Raw genomic sequence first — 19,721 nt, 5'->3', positions numbered from 1 at the left:
AGTATTTGAGAGTGCAATATACTTTTTCACTATCAAATAGTATTAGCAGGCGAGGCGACTAAGTTATAGTATGGTGTATCTCATAGTATTCTTTTTGCTTTCCTCTTTAATTAACCTTTTGTCATATTGCAACTCCTCCTTTAGGTATAATGGTCTAAGAAGTAATGGGTTTTGTTTTGGCATCCGATACTTTTTCTTGCAGATTGTTTCCTTCCATTTTTCTGTAACAAGTAGCTTGACTTGTATATTTATTTGAAAATAATGATAAATGAGTATAAGCCACGACTTTATATGTGCAAAAATATTAAAAGTACTTCAAAAAAAAATTACAACAAAATGAAAAGTCATTTACTTTAATGAAATCTCTATTAAATAATTTATTAGAAACAAGACAATTTTCAGTGTTATTTGAAGTTGTACAGGTAACACTGCAGCCACATAAAAATTGCAATTCAGACTAATAAGACACATGGACTGCCTATAAAGAGAAACAAATTAATTTACTTGTTACATAGTATCACTACAACAGAAACAAGTGATGCCAGACTTTAGGAGTGGAAAAGCGGACACATCTGAAATAGTGCATGCCCCCACAAAAGATGGGATTTCAAATGAAAATATTCCACGCTAATAAACAACTCACCTTGAAGCTGATGCCACATGCACTGTTGCACTCTTTCGGTTAAATCCAAATCTTAAATTAACAATGTTTGGACAATGGTGCCAATATACAGTTGGACCACACAACTTTCAGTGGTTTCTCTCCATCAACTTTGGGGGGTGGGGGAGTTAAAACTTTGGCCAGAAGATACTATTTCAGATAAACATGACTTGCAGCCATGTATTCCCTCTTTAAGTCTGGCCTTAAACTGCTAATCTAGCCAATATAACCCCCATCTTGCTGCATCTCCCACTATCTGTATTAGGTTAAAAACACCCTTTTCCAATCTCTCTCTCTCTGCAGTTCCACTTTATAATCCCACTTTACAGGGCGTACAGACAGGGGTCAGGCACTATTGGCGCATATCATTGCTTTGGAACAGTTTAGTTACTGGAAAAGGTGGTGCTTTCAAAGACTTCAGTGCCGACTTGCACTCATGCCTCTAGGCAAAGAAGTTTATGAAATAGTGCTACAACTGAGCCAGTCATCTCTATGAATTAGAATCTGCGTAAGGACGTCATATTTACTATGGATATCCTGAAAACCTGAATTGCTCTGGGGGCCCCGGGCCAGGATTGGGATGCCCTACCCTAAAGTGTAAATCACTATTGAGCTTTTAAAATTTCCTAATCATTTAACGCAGGAGATTGGTGTAATAATTTTTAGAATCACATCATGATTGGTTGGTAGATTACTGAATTAAAATGGGTGCATAACAATTAAAAGCGAGAATAAAATGTAAGCGTTTGCTGCAGTGCTGCTCAAGTTTTACGGTAGAGGTAGAACTTAAAAAGGTTTTTAAATTAAATTGATGGCTATTAGATTGAAGCTTAACGTTGGGTTAACCCATCATCTGTTGTTAATTTAAGCAAGTCAGCAACGTTCCTGAGCAGCAGGGTCATTTTTCTTCCCTTCCCAGGCCTAAGCACACCACCTCCAGGGGATAAACTGACTGTTAAAGCTTTTCTAAGCGGGACAGAGGACGATCTTATTACTGCAAAATCAGTAATAAATGGTCACCCTCATCTGCCTTTTAACCCAACAATACTGATTTTACTAAAGTAACAGCCAGGAGTACCATAACTACCGGCCAGCAAGTTTTGAACTACTGCTTCCGTGCTCTGTCATCCTGAATTGTTTTAGGAGAGATGGGTTTTGCTGTGATAAAATGAAGCCATTTGTACTTTCCGCTTCAGCCGTTCTGCTTCTAGTTCACAGTAGAATGTGTCATCGTTGCTTTTGGTGATCAATTGTTGCAGCTCCTGGATTTCCTTTTCCATCTTTGCTCTCAGCTCTCTTCTCAGTTTTTGAAGTGTCTAAATGGATGGATTAGATAAGATTATTTTAAGAGCTGAATGGTGAAATTAGGGCTCACCTGATAATTCTTTCCTTGAGGCCCTTACAGACATGAGGTTTTACACTTTTTCAGCAACAGATGGAGACTGAGAGCCACTCGTGTGACATCACCCTATAAAAATCCTGCACAGTCCACAGCTAGCTAGTATTTCGTAACAAAGCAGCTAAGAACGTAACCCTTAAATCCACTATCAAGAGGGCATTGGAATAATGTGAATTGGGTCAAGACCTGACCGCCTTAAAAATCAAAGATCACTAAGACACTCCGATTATTTATTTATTTGTAGCATTTGTATCCCACATTTTCCCACCAATTTGCAGGCTCAATGTGGCTTACATTTGCTGTAATGGCAGTTGCCATTTCCGGGTAACAGAATTACAAATGGTATTGCATTAAGGTGCATACATACATGGTAACATGCATGGAACATAACATACATGGAACAGATCATGGTATAGATTATATATCATGTGCACGTATACATGGTAAGGAAGAATATATTATGGTAATGCACGAAGGTTCCTGAGTAATAGATTGGATTGTAACATACATTAGGTCATCGACTATGGAGAGATCCTATTCTACATTAAGATTGAAGTGGTAATGCTTGTTCATTAATGGCAAAGAGGTTAGTCAGTTCAGTGAAAGATTGCAGTTATGTCTAGGTCTTCTTCCCACCGTCTCCTATCTGCTAAAAAAAGAGCGAAAGCTGACAGTGGCTGTGGAGCTCTGGTTGTGCTTGGCCTGCCCTACCTTGCCTTGATCTCCTTAGCAGTCTGAAGCAGCTTGGAAAATCTTGAAGACTCACCTGAATGGAGGCCAGCCAGCAAACTAATAGCACACAGACCTTCTGTCTCCATTTGCTTGCAGAAATTAGTTTAAATTAAAATGTCTTGTGCCAGCACTCTTGGCTCTCCCCCCAAGACAGGGAAGAGAAATAACAGGCATTGCTGCCTATATCCTAGGACCACTCAAGCAGGCAGGAGCAGAAACGTTGGAATGAGTAGATATTGCAGCCCATAGCAACCAAACCCTGCACTGCTAATCCAAGCCCTCTTGATCCCTTACCTTACTGGGATATCAACTCCTAGGACTGAATGCTCCTGATGACAATGCTCCAACACTAGCCAGACTGCACAAGCCTACATCCTGCTATCTGCTGGAGACTGAGAAATACTAACATAAAAATATCCATACTGGATCAGACCAAAGGTCCATCTAGCCCAGTATCCTGTTTCCAACAGTGGCCAACCTAGGTCACAAGTACCTGGCAAAAACTCAAACAGTAGCAACATTCCATGCTACCAATCCTAGGGCAAGCAGTAGCTTCCTCATGTCTATCTCAATAGCAGACTATGGACTTTTCCTCCAGGAACTTGTCCAAACTTTTCTTAAACCCAGATATGCTAATCGCTGTTACCACATCCTCCATCAATGAATTCCAGAGCTTAACTATTCGTTATGTGAAAAAAATATTTCCTCCTATTTGTTTTGGAAAGTATTTCTACTTCACTTCACCTACATCATTCAGGATTTTCTAGAACCCCATCATTACCTTCCCCTCAGCCTTCTCTTTTCCAAGCTGAAGAGCCTTTCCTCGTATGAGAGGCGTTCCATCCCCTTTATCATTTTGGTAACTCTTCTTTGAACCTTTTCTAAACTTCGCTATAACTTTTTTTGAGATACAGCAACCAGAACTGAACACAATACTCAAGGTTTTTTTTCCTTTCAAAAAGTACACTCAACAAAGTTACATGGAAATACTTTTAAAACAAATAGAAGGAAGTATTTTTTTCACTCAGAAGAATAGTTAAGCTGTGGAATTCATTCTCAGGGGATATGATAACAGCAGCTAGCGTATCTGGGTTTAAAAAAGGTTTGTACTGAGACAGACATGGGGAAGCCACTGCTTGCCCTGAGATTGGTAGCATGGAATGTTGTTGCTACTTGGGTTTCTGCCAGGTACTTGTGACCTGGGTTGGCCACTGTTGGAAACAGAATACTGGGCTAGATGGACCACTACTCTGACCCACTATGGCTATTCATATGTTTTCATAAACACCATTTGTCTCTATTGCAGGTATGAAGTGTTGTAATGGACAAGTATACTATATGTATAGGCCAAACTAGATTCCTACGTTACTGGTTGTAACTGTTTCCCACTGTATATGCATGTGTTCTATTTTGTTTTGTTGTTCTTGGCTTTTCTAAAAAAATAAATAAATAGGAAAAAAAAAGTAATAAAAAATGCTTGAACTATAAACCTGTGTTTCTCGGGGGGTCACGTGATGCAGTGAGCGGCAGAAGACGTGCTCTACTCTAGCTGCTCAAAGCCTCGTTCAAAAAGCAACTTAACTGGCGATCCCCGCCCTTGAAAATCTCCCCAACTGCGCAAAACAGCTTTCTTAATATATGGACAAGTATATTACGAGATCTCTGATGGCTCAAACGGCGAAAAGTGGAAAGAAAAAGGAAGACAAAACAAAAGCTGTCGAATCCAACATGGCGCCGGTTTCGCCGGCACATTTTCCTTCCAGCCAGAATGGTGAGACGCTCATACCGGAGCTTACGGAGGCAGTTGTGCAAGCATTAGCCCCACAATTTGATCAGTTATCGACACAAATAGCAGGCATAACGGCGGTGACCTCGGAACTCTCGCGGCGCACGGGCGAGCTGGAAGCCCGGGTGGCAGAGGTGGAGGAGGGGCACCAGGAAAGTTCGGGTGAACTAGAACGATTGTCCCGCCTGATACAAGATTATACAGAGAGAATCGAGGACTTGGAGAATAGATCAAGACGAGACAACCTCCGCTTTGTGGGCTTTGCGGAATCCTTATCAGAAGCCAATTTGAAAACTACTCTTGAAACTTGGTTGCAAGCGAACTTTCCCGAAGCAAGAGAGGGGAGGCAAATACGTCTTGAGCGGGCCCACCGCGTGGGACCTAGACCAGCAAGAGAACAGCGCCCGAGGGTGATCATAGCAAAGTTTCACGACTATTCACAAAAAGCAGCCGTTTTGCGGGCATATAAAGGATGCAGAGACTCCACTAAGTATGATGGCGCAGTCATCCGTGTTTTCCAGGATTACTCCGCGGCCTTGTCAATGCAGCGGCGGGCGTTTTCGACAGTTTGCACGAGTCTGGTGGAGAAGAAACACAGATTTATGTTACAATACCCAGCGACTTTAAAAATCATGGATAATGGAGTCTGGAAAGCCTTTAATAAACCAGAAGTAGCCGTGGAATGGCTGAATAAGCAGGTAGCAGGGCCAGCAGACTGATTAAAACAGCTTTACGGAGAGATCATCATGAAAGGCTGGAGGTGATTAAAACACCTGTTGGATTACAATTATCGAGATTGACAGGTTGGCTGTTTGGAATTTTGTTGATCACTTGGTTTGTGGGTTCGAGTGGCCCAGTTGTGCAGAAGAATGGACGCAAGATGTAAAACTGGCGGCACCCAGATGCTGGAGAGCCAATTCTAAGACTGGAACGATGATAAGTGAACTAGAGTCATTTGGCTCGCAAGTGCTCTAAGCTTTATGAGAGATGTATAACCCGGTTGTTTGGGGGTTTGGAGAGGGTGGAGGGAAGTTCAGAAATTTGTTGATATTTAAAAATGACGGAGAACGAGGCTTTGTTGGCACCTATTGACCCCTCACCGGACGCGGCTAATTTGGGTTGCGTCTGGTGACGTAGGCCCAGGTGCGACTAAATGGGGAATAGAGTAGGGAAGAGGGTAGGTCTAAGGGGGGAGGGTAGGGATGTCATGGGAGAGCAGGGTAGAATTGAGATTAGATTTGCATGGTGGGGGGGGGGGGAGGGGGGAAGGGAGAAGCACAAAACTAGACACTGTTTATGTTGGATTATGGAGTCCTGTCGATTGGAGCAAATGTTATCTTTACAGCAAGGACCTGGAAAAGTGCAAAGCTTGGGTGAAACCTGCTGCAATGCTGAGGCGGATAGGAATGGGAAGTTACTGGGAAAGGACTGTAGGCCACCTCTGTTACACAAACTAGGCTGCTGGGTGGGGGCTGGGCACCCGGGAGCTCTAAGAATATGGAAGTTGTCTAATTTATGTTACCAAGTTATTTAAAGGATGGCTAGGCCACCAACCCCCCGATTGATTTCATGGAATGTATCGGGTATCTCCTCCCCAATAAAACGCACAAAGATTTTGACAGCGTTGCAGCGCCACAAAGCTGGAATAGCATGCCTTCAGGAAACTAAATTAACGGACGTTGAGCACCAAAAGCTTAGACAACGTTGGGTGGGAGAATGTTATTTTGCATCTTCGGGCAGCAAAAAAGGAGGGGTGGCAATTCTAATTCATAAAAATATGCAATGCACATCAAAGTTAATTTGTAAAGATAGGGAGGGCAGATATATACTTTTACAGCTAAACATAATGGGACAAGAAGTTTTCCTACTTAATGTTTATGGCCCAAATGTATATGACCATTCCTTTTTCCAACACCTGGTTCGGCTAGGAATCCAATATGGTCATAGCCCATGGATAGTGGCAGGAGACTTTAATCAAGTCATGGATGGGCTCCAAGACCGCTCTGGACCGCAAACAAGCCCAATGTTTGGGAGGGGCAAAGGATTGGGGTATTTGAGTACCGCTTTAGATCTTATAGACCCATGGAGGTTAACCCACCCTACATCTAAAGACTATACGCATTTATCCAGAGCACATAGCTCATGGTCGAGAATAGACTATATATTAATATCCTCAGTCTTGTTTCCTCAAGTACCACGTGCAGAGATAGGAGTAATGGAAATCTCAGATCATGCAATGATTTGGATTGAACTGGAAGTGGGAGCAACTAGTTTACGTCACCAAGTTTGGAGGTTTCCTGGATATCTGGCAGAGGACGCAGACTTCCAGGATTACTTGAAACAAAGATGGTCTTATTTCCTTGACACGAATGGGGGCCATGCGGGGGAAGCTAGATTGTTCTGGGAGACCTCCAAAGCAGTGATTCGTGGGGATATAATCGCTTATATGTGTGCTCGTTCAAAGAGATTGGCAAAGGGAGTGAAACAATTGGAAGTAGCGTATCAAGCAGCGAAACGGGCACACATAGCACGCCCCTCGAAAGAGTCCAGGGAGGTTATGCTGGCCTCTCTGGCAGCCCTTAATACAATGATCCATGAGAGAACAAAGAAACAATTTTTTTATAGATCTTTCTCTTTCCACAAACATGGTAATAAATCTGGGAAATTGTTGGCCCGCCTGAATAAGACCTGGGGGGGAAATAGGTTTATACCAACACTTCGAGATGCAGAGGGTAGACAAATAAACAACTCAGAGGAAGTAGTCAGATTATTGGAACAATATTATGCAAACCTATACAAAGCCCCGGAGGCGCCACTCGGTCCGTCCATAACAGATTACTTGGCAGACTCTGGAATGCCACGTCTGAACCCTGAAGTGCTAGAACAATTAAATATGCCTATCAGGGCCAAGGAGCTGCAAAGAGTAGTGAAATCATTAAAACGTGGGTCAGCTCCGGGTCCGGATGGATTTGGTGCTGAGTACTATCAATTGCTTTTTCCACAAGTGGGTGGCCCGCTTCTTGATTTTTTTGAGGAATCCATTGAAGGTGGGGGATTTAGGCGAGAGTCTAATGAAGCCTTGATAACCCTAATTCCAAAAGAGGGCAAACCACCAGAAAATCCAGGTTCATATAGACCTATATCTCTTATAAATGTTGATTTAAAGATCTTAGCGAAGATCATCTCGGAACGCTTATCCCCTCTAATACCAAAATTAGTGGGAGAGGGTCAAGTGGGGTTTGTGCGGGGTAGACACCCTTGTCACAATGTCAGGAAGGCCTGTTTAGCCATTGCACAGAGCCTTACCAAGAACGAACCGTTGCTGCTAGTTAGCTTAGATGCCGAAAAGGCTTTTGACAAGGTGAGATGGGATTACCTTTTTTCTGTCCTTGATTATATTGGCATCCGAGGGTGGATATTTAATGCTATTGTAACGCTATACACTAATCCAAAAGCGTCATTATTGATTAATGGTATGAAATCAAACCCCTTTACAATAGCATGTGGCACGAGACAGGGTTGCCCCCTCTCACCACTCTTATTTTTGTTATACCTTGAACCATTGTTATGCACTATCCAAAGAGACCCAGATGTGCGGGGGATTAACTTACACTCGCGGGAGCTCAAAACTTTAGCTTTTGCAGATGATATATTAGTAACTATAACAAAACCCCAATCCTCTCTCCTGTATTTATTTGGAATTCTGGAGGAGTTTGGCTTCTACTCGGGCCTTACCCTGAATAGGAGTAAGTCTATGGCTCTGCCAGTCCAGACACGGATACGTTCGACCTGGGAGGGGGCATTTCCATTAACATGGGCAGAGGATAAATTGAAATATCTTGGCATATGGCTGACAGCCGATCTGAACACCCTTTATAGCCAAAACATAGAACCCCTTAAACTGAAAACTAGACAGACTTTGCAAACATGGACGACTTTACCCCTATCCTTGATGGGGCGGATAGCCCTCTATAACATGATTCTGGTCCCAAAATGGGTTTATGTATTGCAAGTGCTTCCTTTGTTCCTTAAACATAAGGATGATCAGACGTTGACGAGGGTAATGACCAAATATTTATGGCAGGGGAAGAAGCAAAGGTTGCCAGTCTCTAAATTATATCTCTCTAGAGCTAAGGGGGGATTGGGACTCTTAAATCTAAAGTTATTCTCTGTGGCAAGTAATATGCGCCACCTCTCTGATTGGTTTCGTGGCACTAGTTTCTTTTCGTGTACTAGTATAGAGACCATGGTGTTCTCCCCCCGACACTTTAGTGCATGGCTACATGCTACGCCAGGGGCAGTAAACACACCCCGGTATTTCACATCAGTGGTGTCTCCATTAAGACAAACCTGGCGTTGGCTGGGCCGTAAATTTGTTTTTTCTACAACTTGCACTCCACTATTGCCGATAAGAGGCAACAACCACTTCCCCCCGGGGAGCTCGGCTAAACTTTTCCTAGAGTGGGAAACACGGGGGATTAGCTATATACATCACTTATACTCAGAAGAGGGTATTTTAAAAACTACTGAAGAATTAGACAGAGAATTTGGGGTACTTAGAAAAGATTTTTTTGCCTCCTTCCAACTAAGACATTATTTACGATCTATTCCACCTGCATATTTGAGTCCCCAAATATGGAGCCGACTGATGTCTCTTTTAGCTTTGGATGCTCAAGGGTCAGTCCCTTTAAAATATTACCATTCGGAACTACGTGAGCAATTAGGTGAGATTGATTACGAACAATTGGCAAGGCAATGGAATAAAGAACTACCTGTGAACGTTAAATCTGATCACTTGAAGGCATGCTTTCTGGATTTACCCAAAATCTCTGAAAGCGTGGCGCTGCAAGAAACGGCCTATAAATTCCTGTCTCGAATGTTTTTTTCTCCACATAGAGCATGGAGGGCGCATGTAGGTCAGGAAGATAGATGTAAGAAGTGTGGTCACTCTCCAGCGGGGCTGGGCCACATGTTCTGGGCTTGTCCCCGAATAGCCAGATTTTGGACGCAAGTGTGTTGTCATGTGTCGGAAATGTGGAGGGTTACATGGCGGAAAAAGCCTCAGCTACTATTCCATAAATTTCACTTGGTACAAAGACCACCTATAGGGTTGCGCCCGTTTCTTAAAAAAAACGGTTTTACTGGGTAAGAAGGTTATCTTGCAATTATGGATAACGCCAGACTCACCAACCCTGTCTCAATGGCGAGCGAGAATGATTTTTTTGTGCTCTTTGGAACGAAGAGCGGTGGGCGACCTGGCCTCACCCAGAGGAGAGTCTTTCTGCCAAACATGGGCCCCTTTTTGGGATTCATTAACAGAGGTGGCTAGAAGTAGGATTTTGAATTCTTAAAGGTTGAATGGAGGTGTTTTCCATGGCGTGGTAACAGAGGGAAATGATGTAAGAGAAAAAGTACAAATTAATGAGGTGCTTGTCTAGAATCCTCGAAGCCCTAGAGATTAAGAATTTTAAAAGGAATTGACCTCTGGAAGCTAACCGACATGGCCTGATTTGGCAGCACTGGCAGGTTTTGTAAATCAAACATAAGTTTGTGTGTGATAGCTCCATAAGAGGCTAAGCTAGATAGTGACTCTTTGCCTCCGTATCCATAATTGCTCTTTAGAGACGGGAGGGACGGGAGGGAGGGGGGGAGGGAAGATGGGGGGAAAAGGGGAGATTCAAAGTAAAGAGAAAACTGGCGAAACTGTTGGAGGCTATTAATTGTATGTTTTGTAGTTAATATTCTTAAAATGTATTTTGACTATAGCCCTACAAACTGTACTATTTTGTCTTTTAATAAACACATTTAAACATAAACCTGTGTTTCTTAGTCTCCACCTGCTAGTAAGAGTATAAATCCATGTGTCTAGATTGCTCTGGAAGGACAATAAGGCAAGCCAAATCCCCTTGTATCTACACACCCCAAAAAGAGCAATTAGATCTTACCTGCTAACTGGCTTTCCTTTAGTCCCTCTAGACTGGCATAGATGGGTTATGCATTCCGACCAGCAAATAGAGACCGAGAACAAACTGAGCTTCAAGTGAGCCTGTAAGTGGGCTGTGCAGTCCTCGGGAAACCAGTTTACATCTAGCAAAGCCGATGACCCAGAGGACTAAACAAAAACAAAAAACCACTCCAAAAGGAAATCAAAATCTCCATCCAATTTCACCACCTTGATCCCCAGACCGAGGCTGGTGCCAAACAGGAGGAACAGGATACACTAGCCCTGACCACCTGCAAGAAGGCTGGTACGGGGCTGAATCCCAACAGTCCACTGTGGGGAATCCAGACTCATGCCTCCTGACAAGATGATTCTAAACCATCCACCAATGCAGACTGCGTCTAACCAGGCCACGCAGAGGGAGGCGATCCTCCAGGGAGTGCAACTGGGGAGACCAGTGGGATAGAAGTACCCACTGAAAGGGCTGCATGTGAGCCCTGGCTCACCGTACCACCTCCAAAGAGGCTGCCATGGAGCCAAGCACTTGCAAGTAATCTTTGGCCCTTGAGCACTGGAAGTTCAAAAGAGACCGGACCTGCAACTGGAGTTTTTGAATCCTGGCCTCTTGGAGAAAAACTCTGCCAGTGCTTATCGAAACAAATTCCTAAATACTCCAAGGTCTGGGATTACTAAAGATGACTCCTGTCCAGACTGACTACCCGCCCACGTACACCACCCGGGCCATAGTCCGCACACTCTCCTGGTAAGGCTTTGCTTGGATGAGCCAATCGTCTGGATACAGGTGCACCAAAATGCCCTCTTTGCGAAGAGCAGCTGCCACTACCACCATCACCTTGGAAAAGGTATGGGGAGCCGTTGCCAGACCAAAGGGGAGCGTACAAAACGGATAATGCTTCCCCAAAACGACAAAGCGAAGGAAAAGCTGATGAGCCAGGCGAATAGGGATATGAAGGTACGCCTCCATCAGATCCAAAGCTGACAGGAACTCGCCATGTGAAAGGAAAGGACCTGAACAGCAAGACCTTTGAGATCTAGAATAGGCTGGTAGGAACCCTCTTTTCTTGGGGACCACAAAATAGATGGAATAACGACCTGTGTCCCATTCCCTCTCAGAGATAGGAATCCCCACCTTTAAGGCCGCCACCCGACGCAGGATCTGTCAAACCACTCGTACTTTTCAAGGGGCCCTGCAAGGAGACACCACGAAGGCGACCAGCAAGGGGCGGGTAATCTCCAGCGTAAAGACATCACGAATCACCTCGAGCACTCACAGATCTGAGGTTATGTTTCAACGTTTTTATTGAATTCAACATTACATATGCACAATCACCAATATATACACATAAATTCAACATATACCTTATCTAGTGAAGTGCAACAAACCATTATCATCATCAAACTTTTAACATGTACATCCCCATTCCTGCTGTTGAGTTTGTATTTCAGCCTCGTCCGTATTATTTCAACTATTATTGAAACCATACATATCAGCGGCCGCCTTCCCTACCTATATCTCCCTTATCCCTTTCCCTACCATCCTTCCTTCTCACCCCCCCTTCCCTTCCGTAGACTACACCATGTGATCTTTACTACTGATAATCCTATCATCCCACAGATCTGAGGTTATCCGGGTCCACTCCTGGTAGAATTCCCACAGCCTTGCCCCTACGGGAACCAAGGACTGGACACCAACACCTTCATTGTGCAGGTCTGCCAGAGCCAGCCGCCAAAGGTCCGGAGGCCCACTTCTCCTCCGAAAGGGCTGTACTCTCTGAAAGAAACGGCTATACTGAGGACCACTCTACCTGGCCTGTAGCAATAAGCCTCCCTAAGACTATATTTCCCAGACAAACCTCTTCCCACCGGACAAGGTCTATCCTCCGAAGTCTTCCCTAGACTTTTGACCAACTTATCCAGATCCTCGTCAAACAACAGGGAGCCTCGGAAGGGAAACTTGCTCAGTTTAGATTTGGATGCTGCATCTGATGACCAGCCCTGGAGCCAAGACACAAAGAGGCACCCATCTCCAATTTGGTGTCCTCCTGATCCACTAAGGACCAACTCATCTGACTCTGCCCAACGAAATCACACCCGGGCTAACAAACCGCCGCAAACAGCTGCCTGAACAGCCAAGGCAGCCACATCGAAACTATGCTTGAGCAGCGCTTCCAGTTGACGATCCTGGGGTCCCCTAAGGGCAGAGCCACCATCCACGGGCAGACTGCGTCTCATCAGGCCACGTAGAGGGAGACCACAGTGTCCACCGTGGGGGGATGCAAGGACTCTCAATCCTGCTCTGGAATGGGATAAAGGCGAACCATGGAGTTCATAACCTGAAAAAGGGCGTCGGGAGAAGCCCATTGCACTTGGACAACAGCCGAAATGTCCTGGTACATGGGGAAAGAATGGGAGGATCTGCGAACCCCCTTAAGCAAGGGATTCACCGTCTGAGAAGCCTCCGGGAGAGACTCCTTGAACAACAGCACGGAAGACACCTGGGAACTCAGTTCATGCAGCTCTTCTCAATAGAAAATATGGACAACAGAGGCATTATCCCCAAGAGGCAGCTCCTCCTTCAAGGAGTTGTCCCTTCCCCCCCCCCCCCCCCCCCCCCGGCTACTCCTGATCCCTAGGTCTTCCTTCTCAGACCAGCCAGGTAAAAAGTCTCCGACCCCTGAGAAGCACAGTCCAGGAATTTCTCTTCCTCCTCCTTCCCTATGCTTGCATTTAGAAGGGGAGAAGAAAGAGGAGTCTCCCTGCAGCACAACTCCCTTCTGTGCAGCAGCTCCAGCCTGCTTCAGGCAAAAGGCCTTGTACATGACCAAAACAAATTCCGGGGAAAAAAATCAACCCCTGAAGCACCTGGCGGTGTCGGGCCGAAGGGCAGAGACTCCGGGGCAGAAAACAGCTCCAAGCACGGAGGGAGATCAAGGCCAGACGCTGGGGCCAAAATGGCAGAAGTTCCCGTCAAAAACGAGGATAATTCCACTGAAACCCTGGACACTGGAGTCAGTGCAGCCTCCTGCCTGGACTCCCCACATCCTGGCTCTGGAGCTGCGCACAGGCCACACTGTCCTGCCACATCTACCCCCTAGCACTGGCAAACTGCGTAATGCTTGAGGCACTAAGCCATCACTGCCAAAGAAAAACAAACATGGGAACTCCGCAACTCCCCGGAAAAGCATGGGAGCAGCAAGAAAACAACCACCGAAGGGGGGGGGGAACAAACAAAAAAAACTTTTTTTTTTTTTTTTTAATAAACATGCGGCTTCTCTGCAGTAAACCTCTGGCGAAACTTTATTTTTTAATTGACACTCAGGCCAGAAATTAGCAGCAAGGCAGACCCCACAGTCCAAACTGCCGGTCTGCCCGAAGACAGAGCCAGACAGCTAAGGCTCACAAACCAAAAGGTACCCGCAGCAGGGTCCAAGTGGAGGGAGGGACCCGGCCACCTGGATTTGGTTTAACACCCCCCAGGGAGAAAGAGACCCCCACGGGCCTCAACCCCTATCCGACAGGCAGACAAGAGGGAAGCAAAACCCAAAACTACCTCTGGTGTTTTTTTCTCTGGTTTTTCTTTGTTGTTGTTTTTTTTTTTTTTTAATAAAGAGAGGGAGTGTTTTCTCTTACCCAGTAGCCCCAAGAAGAAAACTCAAGACAAAAAAAAAGAAATCGCAGAGCCCACAAGTAACCGAATGCACAGGCTTACCACTCCTCCCCTCTGCTGAGACTGAGAACAAACTGAGCTTCAAGTGAGCCTATAAGTGGGCTGTGCAGTCCTCAGGAAACCAGTCTGTTCTCAGTCTCCATCTGCTGGTCAAAGCGTATAACCCATCTGTGCCGGTCCAGAGGGACACTATGGAAGTTTCAAGTTTTATTAAAAAATTTTTATCCCGCTCAACAGTATATGCCATCTGGGAAGCTTACAGTCTAAAAGCGAGGGAAGACAAAGCAATCAAAAAGTCAACAACGCACGATAGGGAAAGAGGGCAGAACTAGAATTTTTAATTTGGAGAGGGGGAGGGAAACAGGACATAGAAGGTTAGTGTTCCTGTATTCCAAGACTCCACAACTGGCTGTGCCCAGTCACCAGTGAGTGAAGTGAAAAAGAGCTGAGTTTAAGGAAAGTTCTCAGCAGGGGCGTATCTGCATGGGGCCACAGGGGCCTGGGCCCCCGCAGATTTCGCCCTGGCCCCCCTCCCGCCGCCAACCCTCCCCCACTAATGTTTACCTTTGCTGGCGGGGGACCCCAACCCCCGCCAGCCGAGGTCCGCTTCCGCCTGCTTTTAAAAATAATTCTTCAGCTGGCGGGGGACCCCAACCCCCGCCAGCCGCCGAGGTCTTCAAAGTTCTTGTTCGTCGTCCTCCGTGGCCATGCTGTACCCTGTTGATTCGGAGTGTCTGACATCGCATCACGTTGTATGCGCGTACAACGTGGTGCGACGTCAGACTCCGAATCAGCAGCGTACAGCATGGCCACGGAGGACGACGAACAAGAACTTTGAAGACCTCGGCGGCTGGCGGGGGTTGGGGTCCCCGCCAGCAAAGGTAAACAACGTCAGCGGGGGAGGGTTGGCGGCGGGAGAGGAGGTGGAGAGAGTCGTTGGTGGCAGGGGGGGGGGGGCTAAATGTGCCCCCTCCCTCTGGCCCTGGCCCCCCCTACTGCTAGAGTCCAGATACGCCCCTGGTTCTCAGAGCAGTAGAGTTTAGGAAAACGCATCTTGAAACAGGAAAGTTTTGAGGGCAGCCTTAAATTGGGCTGGAGAAGAATGCTGCCACAAATGTTGTGATAGGGAGTTCCAATGTTCAAGACCCTGTACCGTGATCATGAATGATTTCTCTGTATTGAAAGTAATATTTTTATTAGGCTAACAAATTTCTTGCTTAGTTTTCTTTTTGAGTACTGAGTTAACCACTCCTTACCTTAGGTCCAAATGGAATAAGCAGGTCAGAGGAAAAGATGGCAGCTTTCCAAAAATTAAAAATGTTGAACAGCAGAAACATAAGTATAACCGCCACAATCTATATTGACGCAGAAAATGAAACAAGGGGGTACCTTATCGAGGAACGAGGATTGACCTGTGTTACTGTGAGATGGGACAAGTATTGTTATGAATGATTCAGGACTTTTGCTTTCAAAGAGCTTAAAACTTCTAGGTGTTGAGCTGGACCCTTACCTTCAACTGGATTTGCAAGCGCGAGCGGTCACCAAGCGGATGTTCTACGCAATGTGGAGACTGCGGCGCATTAGGTTTTGTCTCACCAGAGAGCTCATCCGCACACTTGTTCACTGGTTAGTTCTCTCACCTTGACTACTGCAGCGGGATTTACGCAGGCTGCCAGGAGCAACTACTGCGAAAGTTCCAGACTGCCCAGAACACTGCTGCAAGACTCATCCTGGGCAAATCGCGCATGGTTCCCGCGCAACCTCTACGTCTCGATCTGCACCTTAACGCATAAAATTATCTACGGTCTAGCTCCGGAATACATGATTCCTCTAATAGACCTCCCACCTAGAAATGCCATCAACACAGCCCGCACCTATCTCCAACTTCATTATCCGTCTTGCCGGGGTGTCAAATACAAGCTTCTTTTTGCCTCTACTTTTCACTACTCCAGCCCGAAGACTTGGAATGCTTTACCTCTGAACCTAAAATCTCAATCTGATCATCACCTTTTCAAGTAGACGTTGAAAACGTTCCTTTTTGAAAAAAACTTACTCCATTAATTATTCTGCTGTTTAGTCACCCTAATTGTTGTTAGTGTTCTCTCCTTATTCTGCTGTAAAATTCATGTGTTGTACTTCTCTACTTTTGTAATTCAAGTAAGCCACATTGTGCCTGCAATTGTGGGAAACTGTGGGGTATAAATGAACCATAAATAAATAAGTAAGTCTATTTTTCAATTTTTCATTGTGCGTAGTATTTATAGTTTTTCAGTGACTAGATGATATTAACTGAATGGAGTTTTGCTTAAGCTATATTTTTATAGTCTAAGATTGCTCTGTTGGCTATAATAATTTTTTTCTCCCTTTAGGGAGTTTTTTCTATTATGGTTTTTTTCACAGCATCTTAGGAAACCCGTGATAAAAGCCTGCGGTGGAAGACCATCCCTGTCAGAAGGAATTCTAAATCCGTTAACTTATTCAAATGTCTTTCAGTCCTGGATTGCTCTGAATTTACCTTTTGGTCTGCTCACCCTAAAAAGGACATTGTCACAGCAAGTGAATTAATACAGTGACTACACTACTTCATCCAACACTACACAAAGAAAGTAGGCTTACTTTGGCCTGCGCTTTTTCTCTGGTGTGGATCTCTTTCCGTTCCTGCGACACAGCTTCCGCTAGCATTGAGAACTGTGAAGGCAATAAGACATCTTAATGTTAAAAAAATAAATAAATAAATAAAACGTCAGAGCTGCTGTTTCATGATAGCATGAATAATGATTGTAATCTACAAGTAAGGAATTATAATTAGGTCAAGGTAGCTAACCAATTGTCCATTTTCTTTCATACTGCCATCTTTATGGTAAAACAGAGAATTTATGTGCAGAGAGACCCTTTTGTTTCCCTGAGTAAAAATCTTCCTTTACCTTGCAATCTTTGAACCGATGGGCAGCCTATCTCCTGTCCCTTCGACTAACCTGTAGGTATTGTTCTTACCCTTGCAAGAATGAGGCAGAATGAAGCAAGGGCAGCAGTTTCCCAGTATCCTCCAGAAGTTGTAAAGTTGTGACATGCTGCATTGGGATTGGATGGAAAGCTTGCATCCTGGACTACCATTGGTTGTCTAGTACCAGTTCTAGAGGGGCCTAACCTAGAACCTAGTGGCCTCCAGTCCTGAGTGAGCAGAACAACCAACCAGACTGGATGAGGGCCCCATTCCACTCCTGAAGACTATCCTGTAGTCTTCTACCAGAGAGCTTCCTCCTACACTGTTTAGTCACAGTAAATCTTAAGTAGGTAGTGTTTATTTTACTTAGGCCGTTAATAATCAGCAGCTGTGATGAAACAGGGGACTTATGTGAATGTATGACATTTGTTCCCCAGTGCCAGAAGGTGACTTTTTGTTTTCTAAAGCTGCTACAGAAGTGACCGTTTTTTCCCGCCTGAGCTGTGAGGTAATTTTTAGTCTCAGTATAGGAGCACAGAGGTAAAAATTTCTGTCCCAAGACCCTGTTCAAGGCTTGTGAGCAATTAATTTCCTGAAGCTTCCCAGGCACTACCCAGGTAGTGACGAAGTGGTTAGACAGTTTTAATATTGATTGTTATTCAGTTGTTATTTCCTGTTACTTTTCCATCTGTTTTATATGTTTCACTGTTCTAATTTCATGACATAAACCTTATTAATTTATTGGCTCTGTTGTCCTGGACTGATGGTTTGTGGTTTAGAACTGTGGGTGTTTTCTAGGAACTGTGGGACCCCTGAGAGTGTGGCCTCAGTAACCTAGAAATCATCAGGGAATAAATTGAGAGTGGGAGACTCACCTAGAGGCAAGCGAGACCCAGTTGGTGGGAGGTGGGTGCTAGTACATAGCACAAGCGGCAGGTGCAGGTGGACCTGAGTAGTGCTGGGGAAAGACCCTCCAGGTGGCCGCAGGGTTAGACCCAGGTGGGTGCTAGGCGTTCCGTGACAGCAGCCAACAAACAAGGAAATAAACATTTTTACTAAAAAAGATTTTTTAACAGTGAATTGAAAACGGTTTCCTTTGCTAGCCCTGTTTTTGTGGCTGGTCAGTGATCCCAGAACTTGTTTTTGTATTTGGCCTGTAGGTAAAAGTGCTAGACCTGTGGAGTCCCTGACTTCTTAGGGAGTCTCAGTATCAGAGCACAGGTCAGCATGAGATAGTTACCCAAGAGGCAAGTGGGAACTTAATGGGTGGATGGGAGGTTGCCAGTTTAAGAGTCCAGAGTAGTTATGAGGGATGGTGCTGAGGTGTTAAATGACAGATGTTATTTATCACAAGATAAAAATGCCATAACTACCAAAGAAGTTTGACAACTATATTTAAAAGCATAGCGCAGAAATACTGGGGAAAAAAAATCTTACATGGATGGACCATTCAGGTCTTTTATCTGTCATCATCTACTCCATTATAGGTAGTATCAACTTTGTGCCTAACATTTAGGACCCGATATAATCCTGAGCTCAGCAAAGTGATACTGAGGCTCAAGAGAGACAGGATGGAGAAAGCAGGTAACACGAGAAACCAAAAATACTTATTTTGACTGTAAGTAAATAAAGTATAAGGGCAAGGAATTTACCCTGGTCTCAAAACTGTTCTCTCCTAACATGAGAAGATTTTTCCACCTGAATACAGTTCTCGCTTTTTCCACCTGAATATACTTTCTCTCCATGAGTGCACATGCGGTGTGATCCCTTTTGGATCTTATTCTTAGATTACCTTCCTGTTTCTCCCCCATCTCGCCATCATTTATTTTTACCCTACTTAAGAGTTTTTGAACCTCATCAGCATAACAGCCCCACCCCCTACCCTCTATTTTTGCTTCAAATTGCTTTACACTTTGTATATCAGTGTGAGGGCTGCAGTTTTGTGATTTTTAAGAAAGGATCAGCCTTCCTATGCATTTGGAAAAATACTTTTTTTTTTTTGCTACTCTATTTTAGGCACCCACTAGAAATTGTCATTATAGTTCCCAAATGTTTTTTAAAACTCTAGAGCAGGAGTATCCAGCTCAGAATATACAGTGTGATTACAAGGGGGGGGGGGGGGGGGTCCCCTCTTTCTGGGGCTGTTTGGACAGTGAAGCAAGAAAGCAGGAAGGTGACCAAACTGGGACACCCTCTGTACCGAGAGAAGGGGGTGGCAGGTTTGTTTGTTTTTTAAAGCATTCATAAAGAACAGAAGTGCTATAACATCACAGCAAAACATGGTGAACAATCCAACCCCCTTCCCCACCCAGGAATGCAGTGGTGCCCTAACATCAAGAATTTGGCCCTATGTATGGTGTAAATAGATTACATTTAGAAAAAAAAAATCATATCCCATTATTATTCCTTTCACTGGGAACCCTAATCTAGTGTGAATCTCCAAGTCGCATATATATGCCAGATTTTATAAAAGTCTCAACATCTGAAAAACAAAATCCATTTCTTGAATGATACAAGACAGAGGCGGCAAGGAGGGTTGTTTCCAAGATTGTGCCAAGGCCAGCTTATCA

At 44.7% G+C, this 19,721-nt stretch overlaps 1 protein-coding gene across 1 annotated transcript in view; it reads right to left on the bottom strand.

The window, feature by feature from the left end:
- Nucleotides 1-337: 337 nt before the first annotated feature.
- CEP95 (centrosomal protein 95) overlaps nucleotides 338-19,721 on the bottom strand; it is a 96,683-nt gene continuing 77,299 nt past the window's right edge. Inside the window, exons 21-22 of the mRNA XM_030208432.1 lie at nucleotides 16,824-16,895; nucleotides 338-1,977 (exon numbers count right to left, since the gene is read on the bottom strand). Of these exons, the coding sequence (XP_030064292.1) occupies nucleotides 1,801-1,977; nucleotides 16,824-16,895 (249 nt within the window). The 3' untranslated portion in view covers nucleotides 338-1,800. The remainder of the gene's footprint in view (nucleotides 1,978-16,823; nucleotides 16,896-19,721) is intronic.

Source organism: Microcaecilia unicolor, chromosome 6 (genome assembly GCF_901765095.1).
Source record: "Microcaecilia unicolor chromosome 6, aMicUni1.1, whole genome shotgun sequence".
In the NCBI taxonomy this organism is placed as follows: Eukaryota; Metazoa; Chordata; class Amphibia; order Gymnophiona; family Siphonopidae; genus Microcaecilia; species Microcaecilia unicolor.
The sequence above is the reverse complement of the archived record's forward strand: the minus strand, read 5'-3'. Positions and strand labels throughout refer to the sequence as shown.